The sequence below is a fragment of the Cyprinodon variegatus genome, unplaced genomic scaffold (assembly GCF_000732505.1).
Source record: "Cyprinodon variegatus isolate N-32 unplaced genomic scaffold, C_variegatus-1.0 Scaffold31, whole genome shotgun sequence".
Lineage (NCBI taxonomy): Eukaryota > Metazoa > Chordata > Actinopteri > Cyprinodontiformes > Cyprinodontidae > Cyprinodon > Cyprinodon variegatus.
Window position 1 is genome coordinate 2,251,679 of NW_015150484.1, and position 12,669 is coordinate 2,264,347.

The following is a 12,669-nucleotide window of genomic DNA, read 5'->3' on the forward strand; positions in this document are numbered from 1 at the left end:
CTCTGTTCCAGATCCACTATCTGCGCCTGACCACGGCCATCTTGCGTCATGAGAAGTCCAGGAAGTACCTGCTCAACAATGTCCTATATCCTTTCGCTGTAATCGCTGTCTGATCTTAGGTTGTGTTCAGGACCAGCAGCTGATTGGTCCACAGAGTTTGGGTCACACTCCTGGTTTCCTCAACAAAGCTTACGTTTGATGTTCTACGTTCTGTGGTCTTCTTCTACATTAAGACTCCTCTGAGGGTCAAGGAGGCGGGGCTGGAGGAGCTCATCCCGACCACCTGGTGGCCCACACACTTCGATAAAGAGGTAAACAGAACCCCTGAACATCTGCAGAACCTTACCAGAACCAGTCTGATAACCAGTGGGAGAATCTGCTTAAAGCTTAAGAACTTCTAGAGGTTTTTATGTTATGAGTTCACTGTTCAATTGAGTGAAAATGGGTGAAATATGAGACTAAAACCATTTTTTTAAACACACAAGCAGAGATTCAAAACACTTGAAGATATAAGACAGACCTGGACATAGAAACGTAGTATTTAGAGTGTACATAAGGTTCAGCTGTGCAGGTCCAGTCTAGAAATGGGCTGATGGTCTGTTTGATTGTGGGGCTACTCGGATGCCAATCTGAACTGAATAAGAACTAATCCTCCTCAGAAAGTGTCGATTTCCTTTAACGAAATTCAAGGAAATGTTCTGCAAACACAGACTGAGCTGAATTTCCCTCCTGCAGGGTAAAGATGAACGAGAGCCCACAGACGAGAGTTCAGACGAGCGTCTGAGGCGCCGAGCATACGAGAGAGGCTGCCAGAGGCTGAAGAAGAGGATCGAAGGTCTGCTTGTTTTCTGGTGGTTTAACTTTTGGAAGATGCTGTCTGCTCCTGCAGATTCTCCCTCTTATTCCTTTGGATGAACTTCTCCTATGTTATTCTTCAGTGGTGGAGGACCTGCAGGTCCAGATCCTCAAGCTGCTGCTCAACAATAAAGATAAAACGACGGTAGGTCTGAGTTAGGAAGCCTAATGTAATGATAAAAAAGAGTGATAATGGTTTAATTTTGTCAAAGTTTTTCACTGGTTGAGGTTTATCATCTGCTAGTTCTTTATCATGGAGCAATGCTACTGAAACAATAGCTGTGTTAGACCCACCTTTGGTGGTATTTGAATGGAAACCATTTAAGTTTAAAGTGATGATCTTTGATGCGGAGGCTTTGTAGGACGCCGAGGAATGATCAGAGCAGGTTGATGTTCTGCTCCACCCTCTCAGCTCTAACTGAAACATCTTTCTCCATCTCCTCCAGGGTGAAGCTTCTCGTTACATTTTCCTCAACAAGTTCAGGAAGTTCCTGCAGGAAAACGCCAGCAACCGAGGGGTAAGAACCACCAGAGAAGCATCAGCATAACATCAATCATACTGTTTATTTAACTGAGTCCTATCTGATGAAGTTGGTCAGTGTGGATTGAGGATGTGTTTCAGCTTTTAAGGTGTTTACTGATGGGCTTTTGGCAGAACAGTAACCATCATGATGACCCAATTTGTGTCTGAGCAGCATCCCACAGCTCTGTGCCCTCCGGAGTACATGGTGTGTTTCCTGCACCGCCTCATCACCGCCGTGAGGAGCTGCTGGGATGAAGGCAACAGGAAGAGCCCCAGCAGCCTCAGCAGTGAAGGTGGGATCATATCATCATCATCATCATCATCTGCTGCATCCTTAGTGATGAAGGAGGTTTCAAACATAATCACTCTGTCTGCTAGATATGAAACACCTGGAACAGCTGATAATAGAAGTTTCTCTGCTGAGGTTTAAAGGCTGCAGCGATGGATGGAGGCTGTTCCTCTGAGTTTAATTGTTCCTGGGGTGTACTGACCTTGAAATTCATGTTTTCTAAAGATCGAGCATCTGGATCGTCTAATTGTCAGGAGTTTCTTTGATTGCATCGAGAGTATTGATGCCTGCAGTAGGGCTTCAACTACCAATTATTTTGCAAAACGATTAACTTGTTGATTATTTTTAGATTAATCAATAAATAGTCGAATAGCGAAAGAAGAGTTTTTTTAATTTGAGGAGATCTGTTGAGAGTTTTTTTTTATCTTAAAAGGAAAATGTTTAAATATTTTTTTACCATCTTGGTATAATGGCTGCGCTAAATGGGTCACTCTGTCACCTACAGGCATGTTTTATAATCTCTATATTCCAGGTAACGGTTAATCGCTTACTAAAGTATTTGACGTTTATTTTAATAATCGATTAATCATGATTAATCCAATTAATTATTTTTCAGCCCTAGCCTGCAGTAAGTAAGAATGAGCTAAAATCTGATTAACTTCCTCTCCTCTCGGACCACATGGTGGTGCTGTGTCCTCATGAACTTTAGCATCTCTACAGTTTGAGAAAATCTGAGGATCCTGAAGAGCTGCTGCCTGTGATCCGTCCTTTAAACACTAATAACTTTGAGTGATTTGCAGATGAAGTTCATTAGAGCCATGTTAACAGTTAACTTGACCATCACTTGGTTGTTAATTATTTCTGTACGCTGGCTGTCGGTGATTAGTCTGTGCCGGAGTGGTCGGTAATTAGACCCTTACCTGTGTTTCTCTTTAATTTACCCGTACCTGGAATTCTAATTGATTATCTCCTTACTTGAGTCATTATTAATTGCTCTGTACCTTGATCTTCATTATTTAGGTCCTTACCCAGGTTTTCATTATATGTGCAGTGCCTGGCTCTTTATTAATTAGGGCTCTACCTGGGTTGTCTTTCTTTAGGTCTTTATCTACATGTTTTGTAATTTGGTTTTGAATATTTTTTAGCAATTATAATGGAAAATCATAATGACCAAAATCCCCCACAATTTGTAGATATTTAGGGTTTAAAAAAGGCATTTTTAATTATTGCACCAGCAGCAAAACTTTCAACAGTTAAGTTCTGTTGTGGTCTTGTTTGTTTACCACTAGCAAATGTTGATAATCACAGTTTATTTCTGCAATTGGCAGCTAATAAATATTAATAAAGATGGCAATAACTATCACTGTATTACCAAACCATAGACTTAAAAGGCGTGTTTGAGTGCTTACTTTTAGAGACAGGAGATCAGTCTCGACGGACCGTTATGCTCTAAAAAAAGTCACCGTTACGCTGAAAATCAGGCCGATGCGCTCATCTTTATAAGCATAATGGATCTTTGTCATCTGGGCTTCCTCCTCAGCTCATCAGCACAGATGCTAAATAAGTCGCTGAGACTTTTAGAATCAAAATTGACCTTTAAATGAGCGTAACATCCGTGGTAAATGTGTTTTTAAACACATTTATTTGCATATATACATAAGGAAAGCGCTGTCGGAACATGAACTCCAACCGACACACCGCTCACCGAGGAGGTTGAACATGCTGCAGCCCCAATAGCAGAGAGAAAGCTTTAAAAAAAACAAGAAAAAAATAAAAATCTGCAGTATTGTCATCTAATATATACAAAAATGCTGTAGAAACATCCCTACTGGCCACAGCAGGGAAGCAAAGAAGAACAAAGGAGTTGGTCTGACTTAGCTAGCCTGGGGTCTGCTGAAAGTTTTCTGATTAACACACTTTAAACAATCACAGCAACATTTAGCAGAAAGTTCAAAGCAAGAGCTTTAAACTTTAAACCTGCACAAGGCTACAGCTAAAATAGCTTCCTGCCAGACATTGGAGAAATGCTAAATTAGACCATTTTATTTTGTTTCTGGGTCAGGAACCGACTGGATTTCAGCCTTACTGGTCTGAGCGGTTCCAGTAATAGAGCAGTGAAGGGTAGAAAAACAGGAAGGAATGCAACGTCTCCTTTGGAGATTCTCTGTCTTTGGATGTCAGGCTGTTGCACTGATCCAAAGACCTTTGTGCTAAATGTTCATGCATACGGATTATAAAGCTAAGCTGATCCAGAAAGCTTCATCCACTGAATCAGTAGAGATCAAACACTGTGATTAAGGCTGGATGAGGCCTTCTTATTAGCAACGTTAATGCAATAGTGTCCGGTGGCGTTTTGAGTCTTTTAGTACTGTTTTGAAGTCAGAGCTACAACGATTAGATGTGTAGTTGCAGTTTCTTCCAGTCAGTATTTATCATTAGCTTTCTGTTCCATCTCTGATGTCTCTGTTTCCTATCTTATCAGTCTGTCTCTCTTCTATCTCTGCAGATGCCTACGTCCCCCCGCAGCTCTTCTACAATGGGAAGGTCGACTACTTTGACCTGCAAAGACTGGGGGGGCTCCTTTCTCACCTGAAGAAAACCCTTAAAGGTGAGACAATCGTTCATAGAATAAATTAGAATAGAACTTTATTGATCTCACATTGGAGAAATTCCCTTATGACATTGGCTCTTATAAACAAAGAAGAGGTTCACAAAGGAGGAAAAGGTGCTTGAAGTACATAGAGTGCATCCAGATATATACAGTGAATGGTAAAAAATAAAAGATATTTAAGATGATGGCAGGTAAAGTACGGTTTCTGGTTTGTTAAATAGAGAATAGTATAAGTTATTGCAGTGTTATTACACCAGGTTATAGCGTAGTGGCATTGTTGAGTCTGATGGCAGCAGGGATGAATGACCTGTGGTAGCGCTTCTTTTTACACACGCGGGTGTATAATTCTGTTACTATATGAGCTGAACAGCTCCTCTACAGTCTGGTGCAGGGGGTGAAAGGTGTTGTCCATGATGGATGTACAAGGGGCGTTCAATAAGTAATGCCCCTGACCCACTTCCAGATGTTCGATCGACCTGAAATTTTGCATATGAAATTATTTAAATCTCTATAGATTAAATAGCAAATCACAGCTCTGAGCTAATTGTGGTTTCTGATTTACAGGTGTTCCAACTGAGTCAGGTCTGTGTTTTTGCATATGAGAGGCGCACACAACGGGAGACTTTTCATCAAATGAAAGTAACTTATAGTGATAATGTCCCATAATATAACCTTGTAAAACATTTTGCAAGGTCATATAACGGGCATCATCACCATAAGTTACTTTAATTTAATCAAAAGTCTCCCTTGGTGTGAGTCCTTTCAAATAGAATAAGCGGATCACTGCTCAACACTCAACAGGCTGCATTTCAGACTTTACTCAGTTCAGACACCTGTAAGTCAGAAACCACAAATAGTTCAGAGGTGTAATTTGCTACTTAATCTATAGAGATTTAAATAACCTCACATTCAAAATTTCAGCTGGATCAAACATCTGGAAGTGGGTCAGGGGCATTACTTATTGAACGCCCCTCGTAAGCTTGGACAACACCCTCCTTGGACTCCCTCCTCATATAAGGAGCGATGGTGCTCTCATCCTCATCATTGCAGTTAGGAGATAAAAACAGGGACTTTTTAAACTGGTTAGACTGGTTTCTTTTCAGCAGAACAACCCCTGTTAGAAGGTTCTGCTGAGCTCAGTTATAGTTTACCATACAGAGGGTCTCCACCATGAAAATGTGTAGAAGAGGATGATGGTATTTTTTGGACCATCGGCTTTTGATGTTGTCAACCTTCATAGTTGCTATGATGGTCTTCATCAGGAGGCCTGGACATCTTTCTTCGCTGCTCACACTGATGATCAGATTTAGATGGAGATCCGACCCCATTCAGGGTGCTGCCGCCTCCTCTTCCATTTTCCCTGATGAATGTGTTTTATGTTTTCCAGATGACCTTTCCAGTAAGGCCAACATCGTCATCGATCCTGCAGAGATCCAAGCCGCTTCCATGGACGACCTGGATGAAGATGAGGAGAGCGGTGCTGCTCAGGTCTGGAGGATTAGCTCTGATTCAGGGGTGTGGCTTGAAACCAATTGACCCAACAGAACAATAGAGGCTGGTTTAGAACTATTAGATATACCAGCAAGCAGCAGATAGGGAGGAGAAGGACCCAACCTGTCCTGCTCTGTCCTCTCCTGACCACTTCTCCTCTGTTCTCCTCTCAGAGGCCTTTCGGAGCAGCAGCGATGGGCGGAGCTTTAGCCAGGCCCAGCTGGTTGAGTTCTCCCACTCTGGGCCGGGCCAACCGGTTCCTGAGCACGGCCGCGGTCAGCCTGATGACCCCCAGACGGCCGCTGTCTCAACCAGAGAAGGTCAAGGTCCGGACCTTGGCTGTGGAGCAGCGTACCGAGGAGGACAGTGAGTGATGCCTGGTCTCTGGACCCCTGGGGTTCTGCTGTTGTCTAGGTTTAACTTCCTTCTTCCTGTCTCCTCTCTGCCATGCAGTCGAAGGGAGCCACGGAAACGACGGCCTGTTGCTGGGGCGACCGCAGGAGGAGCCAGATCAGCCAATCACAGACAAGTCTCTGCTTGAGATCATCGACGGTATCGTGATGATGTACAACCTGAGCGTTCACCAACAGCTGGGGAAGGTCAGTCATGTGACTGCTGCTGTTACTGAAGCCGTGCCACCATGCAGCAGCAGCCATCTTGTTGCATTACTAATCTATTATAGAGGGCAGGAGTTTTACACAGAAATAAAGATTTGAGATGAAATGGATCTAATGAGGCTGTTAAAAGGAAATATCCTCCATATTTCTCTTCAATGATGTAGTATTCATTTAATCATCCTGGGTTGTATTACAGCATTATCTGCAGAGCCTATTCAATAAATAGATTATCCCCCTATGTCTGCTTCTTATCTTGTGCATTTGCACAGGATAACTGCAGCCTGATTGAATCACAAATAGAAGAAAATGATCCTTAACTCGCAGTGCAGTGATGTCATCCACCTGTGACCGGTCCTAATAATTGTGGGACTTTGCCGCCACATTTTTTACCTTCTGTCCACACGTTAATGCAACATCCTGCAATTGACTGCCTCAAATATTGAAAAGTAAGATAAAAATTAATCAATGGGTGCTTTTCTCAAATGTAAAGAGCAGAGCTCTACTTACTACCACAGAGTCCAGAAATGATCTAGAATAAGTCTATGATTGGTTTACATTTACAAACACTGATCAGCTGCAGCTCCATTAGAGGCTCCCGGTGCGGGATGTTGGGTCAGCCAGAAGGAATGTGCTCTCAAACAGCATCAGAACCTGCTGCTCCAGATCTGTCAGGATTAAACGTGTTCCTGTTCCTGGCAGATGGTGGTGGTGGCAGACGAAGTCCATGAATACGCCGTGGCTCTGAAGGACACGGAGGAGAAGATCGCTCGCTGTCCTGCTCGGGTGAGGACAGAATCGGAGCTTTTCTGCCTGCTGATGCTGCAGTTTTTTGTAGTTTTGCCTGCTGTCCTGCTCCTACAGGGGGCAGCAGAGAGCAACAGACGCAGAGCGGAGTCAAACATTAGATCTTCCAGTGTTGATGGGGAGGAACTCTGAGCTGGGTCAGAACCACAGTGACAGCCCACCAGAACACTTCTCTGACTGGATAGAGCCAATAATTAAAACTTTAGACATCTGAACCAACAAATCTAAGTTAAATTAAATGATAAAATAATGTTTTTTCTTTTAGTGCAGAATTTTTCCCCCCTCTTCAGCTTAATCACAGCAAAATTGTAGAAACTCGTTAAATAATCTGACATCATCACCTTCTTCTGCCTAACGAGGTGCAGTTCAGGTTCTCTTCAGGTTCTGATGTCAAATTTCCTCCTTTTAAATTAAATATGTTTTCTTTGGAGATAATTTTTTTGTTTCAGGCGCTGAAAGATCCAAGCAAATGTTTTTTTTAACAGAACCCTCCCTTTTTTCAGTAGAACATTAACATTGGTTTTGTTTGAAGTATTCTGTAGGTTCAGTTCTGATGGTTGTGTTTGAATCCAGCCGGTGACTCTGGGTTGTGTTTATTTCAGCGTGCTGACATCCTGGACGAGCTCCAGAAGAGTCAAAATGTTTTTGCAGAGAAGCTGAACCACCTGAGCCGCAGATTGGCCTGGATCAACGCCACCATCTACTCCAAGGTGCTTCACCGTCTGCAGAACATGCTGGTATGTATCTGACCCCTTTGAGATTCTAACTCCTGCCTGTGTTCAGGAGAAGATGCTGGACGTCTATTGGCTGCTTTGTGTTTGCATCCGGACCATCGAGCACGCCGACGCCACCGGTTCGTTGTTCGCCTTCACTCCAGAGTTCTACCTCAACGTGGCCATGAACGCATACAGCGCCCTCAAGAACTACTTCAGCCCTGCTAACGGCATGGAGGAGCTGCCAGGTAACTAATGGACTACAAAAAGATCTAGAAACAAGTAAAAATATCCTAAATTAAGTGTTTTTACCCTTAACTTGAGAAGGTAAGTAGGATTTTTTGCCAATGGAATGAGTATTTTTACTCTTAAAATAAGATAATTAGATAGTATGCAATTGAAATAGACAATGCAGTTGTTCTTATTTTAAATGTGAATTATATTTAAATGGTTCTATTGGCAAAGGGTCTCACATCCCTCCTAAATTAAAGAAAAACAATGCATTTATGTTAACAAAAATTACTCTTTTAGGTTTTTTTTCATGGGAATGCATCTTTCACTTTTTTTCAGCTTTCCAAAAAAAAAGAAAAAAGATCAGAAATAAATTGATACGTTGACGTCATGAACGGTGTCTGCTCCTATTTGATAACAAATTCCCTGTACTGTCAAAGGCAATATTTAATCATATATCTCACCTTAGTTGACTTTAGGCTTATAAGGCGTAGAAAAAGAGGAAATAGAGGACATCTGGGCTCAGAGGGTCAAACATTCATGCTCAGCTGCGTGAGATCCTGTCGACTGAAGATTCTCAGAAGCTGAGTGAAACCATCACTTTAATCACAGTTGGGGCTGCAACAAACCATTATTTAATTTAGATTAGCCGGTTGATTATTTTTTGATTAATTGTTGATTAAGATATAAAATTGCTTCCTCTCTTTTCCAAATTTGAGCTACTGGATGGATGAGCAAATGCTTTGAAAGTTAAATTTTGACTTTCATCCGATGTTTGGAGGGAGATATAGTTACAAAGTGCTCACAAACATTGTAGAGTTTACTTCATTTCCCAGACAACTGTACCATCTCTCTCTCTGTCACACAACGTTTAATTTTCTCCATCAGGCTATGAAGAAACGCTGACTCAGCTCGCCGCCATCCTCGCCAAGCACTTTGCGGACCCGCGCATCGTTGGAACAGGTAACAGGACACACCCAACAGGGTTGCCCAGCTTAGAGAGAGAGATTGATGACGACCAGGTATAGTTAGAGAATAAAGTTCCCTGAAATTAAATCAACAAATGGATTTGCTGCTTTTTAACCCCGTAACCTCAGGAGGTTTTTTATGATTTGCAATCATCACCAAAGTCCTCAGGTTTTCAACCCATTGATTCTGATCCAAGAACCCCTGAATGGGTAAAGGTCAAAGTTATTCATACACTGAATAAAGTTGGAGGTGGATTCATCTAAACACCCCTGCTCCCTGCAGACTTTATAGCAACATGAAGCCCTCACAATAATTGATTTCAAAACAAAGGTGCTATAGAATAAATAACCACAAGCATGCTTAGTGTGAGGGTTTGGCTTCGAATCATTGAGTCGATGCAATCAACTGGTTTTCCTTGGATAGAAAACTTTGAATCAATTTGACTGGATGATCTGGTGAACTGGAAAGTGCCTTGAGATGACGTGTTGTGAATTGGGGCTGTATAAATGAACTCAACTGAATTGAATTAAGATCACTTAGATCTAAGTGAGCACTTTCAAAAAAAAATAATAATGATAGCAACATTAGACCAGTTAGAATTGTTTACAGTCAGTTTTCTTGAGGTTTTGTTCAGATCAGTTGGGAGGCTACAGGTTTTGTTGTGACTCGGTTTGTTCGCTTCTTCAGAGGATTCTCTGTGACCAAAACTAGATGTTTATCAGCTGTAGCAACACGCTGATTGTTGTTTCTCAGGAAATCCATCGATCTGCCTGCAGCCGTCCAGCAGCTTCTTATTGGGACAATTAAAATGGGCGATGCGTTTAGGCTCCTCTGTAAAATCCTGGAAACACTTAGTTCTTAGCCTGTTTTAATCATCAGACTAAAATAAAAATATTCTCCTTTTACCTGACTTATTTATGAGGAAAAAAAATAATATTTTATTCTTAAAAGGAAGAAGAAGAAGGTTTCATTCTTGCTGTAGCTGCCACTCAGATGTTCACTAAAGCTAAGCTGTTATCCACACATCAGGGGGCGCTGCAGGGATAGATTGTTACTGTGGGGGGATTGTGATGTTTATCCGACTACTTAATGGTAGATCTCCTTCACTAAAGTGTCCCTGTTCCCTCAGATATCAAAGATTCCCTGATGCAGGCGTTGGCCAGCTACGTCTGTTACCCACAATCCCTCAGGGCGGTGGAGCGGATCCCAGAGGAGCAGTGAGTCTTGAGATTTATCTTAGTTAATCTGGGACCAGGATCAGAACCTGATGCGCTGATGTTGATCCAAAAGGCAAAATCCTTAATAGTTTAGCTGAGGAGGACCAAGATGGCATTTAATGAGGGAATCCTCCTCCCCTCATGTAAAACCACGACATTATGAAAACACTTCTAATGAAAATATAAAGGTACAGGTGTGCAGAAGGTTTTTTCTTTCTGGTTTCAGGCGAGTGGCCATGATGAGGAACCTTCTGGCTCCATATGAGCAGAGGCCCTGGGCTCAGACCAATTGGATCTTGGTCAGACTTTGGAGGGTGAGTACCAAAACACAAGCAAATTCTTATCTAACTAGGTAGATAGGAGCATCTGTCTGCTTTTGTATTACCAAGCCCAGATCTGAACTGGTGTTTTTATGGAAGAACTAGAACTCAGTGTCAGGTTCTCCTCAGGTGTTCCTCCTCTGCTGATGTCTCTAAACAGCTGCTCTTCCTCCTCTCCTGTCAGGGTTGTGGGTTTGGCTACAGGTACACCCGTCTGCCTCACCTGCTGAAGACCAAACCTGAGGACGCCAACCTGCCCAGCCTGCAGAGTAGGTTCTGGTGTGACTGTGTCTGCGCTATTTGTGGTTAACTAATCCAGAAGCAATGTCTGTGAGTAGGAACCAGAACTAGACGAAAATAAAGAGATAAACATGGTCAATTTTTCCTCCCGTTTGCCCTAAATCTGTCTCCCCTGGAACTTCATTTGGAGCCTGAGATTGCAGAAGCAGAGTTTAACCAATGAAATAATAATCAGCTGAAGATGCGATAAAACAGGAGGCCTCATCAGTCTGTCCGAGGAGATAAACATCAAAGGAAAGGCAGAAATCACTCATTCTCCACAGCATTAACTTCTTCTCTCGGCATGTTGGGGCATTTTTATGGTTTTTGAAGTTTGATCCAGTTTCTGCTCCTTTGATGGATTTCCATAAATAAAACTGTCCATCCGTCTCCGGCAGGTTTATTTTTACTGCAGCTCCGATTTACAGCTTCACTCATTCCCTGTGTGTGTGTGTGTGCGCGTGTGTGTGTGTGGGTGTGTGTGTGTGTGTGTGTGTTTCAGAGTCTCTGTGTTGTAGAGATGAAATAGTTTATTTCCGGAGGCAGAACAGAACCAGAGAAACATCAGGTTCCTCCAGTAAAAATTTTATTCTGGATTTCTCACATCTTAGATTTTATTTTTTTGGCAGAATCATAGGTTCAGGTTCTGTTTCTGCTCCCCTACCCAGAATCCTTGGACCTCCCCCTTCTGTTCATTTTATGTTCTGTTTGAAGGAATCTGTCTCTTGTTTTCATGCATGCTCTCTGACCTCCATCCATGTCTTCTCTGCATGCCTGTCAGGAGATCTGTCCATTGCTAGCTTCCAGAGTAAGTTCTGTTGTTTTCTGCGTGCTGTTGGTGCTGTCCATCATGCTTAGTGCTGGCTCAGCAGTTAGTGCCTCTGCTGCATTTTCTGCAGCAGGAAGCATTTGCTTCCAACTGATCAATAATCACTGCTGCTCAGCTCCATGTTCTGTCATCCAAGGTGAGCTGACCCAGAGAAGGTCTTGTAATCGCACCAATCTTTCAATCATTCTGAGTCCCAGAAGAATTAATCTACACCATGAATGTTAGCGGTGCAGAAACGGGTGAGACAAACTGTCCAGACCTGGTGAAAAAAATCACCTGCAGGTTTATTACAGTCCGATCAGATGCATCTCTGCTTTTGATGTGCAGTCTGGATTAACATAACTGATCCAGTTAGATCAGGGGTTGGGAACCTAAACTGTTCAAAGAGTCATATTTGACCAAAAAAAGAAATCTTTCTGGAGATGCAAAAATGTAAGTCTTATATAATCCCCATATGGCAACACTGGCTCTATTAGCCCACTATTTAAAAAAAAAAGATTATGTAAGCTTAAATATATAATAAGCATTCATGATTAAATGTTTATCCTGGAGCAAATGTCACATCATGGGAGTACTGTGCTGTATGATATCTAGTGATTTTTGTTTAAATTCCATTGCAATATTTATATATTAGTTTTCTTTTTGCATTCATGATATCATAGAAACACAATAAAGAAATCAGATTTTTGGTGTTATTTTTATTTTGAAGATTTGGGGGAAAAAATGGAAGAAAGTTCACACACCTGCATAAGAGCCCTACCTGTTCGATTATGCTTGCAACAAAACTAGCAGCTGTAGTGAAGTTTGCAGATGCAATCCACTTCTTAAATGTATCTTTGGTGCTCCTGTAATTTATCCAGAAGTTCTGCAATTGCAATTTTTCTCTCAATCCCAGCTTGGTGGTTGGTTGCAAATTTAACA

At 42.0% G+C, this 12,669-nt stretch overlaps 1 protein-coding gene across 1 annotated transcript in view; it reads left to right on the forward strand.

Moving 5' to 3' along the window:
- The window catches only part of rnf123 (ring finger protein 123), a gene marked incomplete at its 3' end in the record, with an annotated part of 23,777 nt that extends 12,868 nt beyond the window's left edge, over positions 1-10,909 (forward strand). The window contains exons 14-30 of the mRNA XM_015400496.1: positions 4-85; positions 194-311; positions 736-835; positions 939-1,000; positions 1,302-1,373; positions 1,551-1,671; positions 4,174-4,275; positions 5,666-5,766; positions 5,943-6,135; positions 6,223-6,368; positions 7,086-7,169; positions 7,793-7,900; positions 7,974-8,151; positions 9,023-9,097; positions 10,233-10,320; positions 10,547-10,634; positions 10,825-10,909. Of these exons, the coding sequence (XP_015255982.1) occupies positions 4-85; positions 194-311; positions 736-835; positions 939-1,000; positions 1,302-1,373; positions 1,551-1,671; positions 4,174-4,275; positions 5,666-5,766; positions 5,943-6,135; positions 6,223-6,368; positions 7,086-7,169; positions 7,793-7,900; positions 7,974-8,151; positions 9,023-9,097; positions 10,233-10,320; positions 10,547-10,634; positions 10,825-10,909 (1,803 nt within the window). The remainder of the gene's footprint in view (positions 1-3; positions 86-193; positions 312-735; positions 836-938; positions 1,001-1,301; positions 1,374-1,550; positions 1,672-4,173; positions 4,276-5,665; positions 5,767-5,942; positions 6,136-6,222; positions 6,369-7,085; positions 7,170-7,792; positions 7,901-7,973; positions 8,152-9,022; positions 9,098-10,232; positions 10,321-10,546; positions 10,635-10,824) is intronic.
- Positions 10,910-12,669: the final 1,760 nt, after the last annotated feature.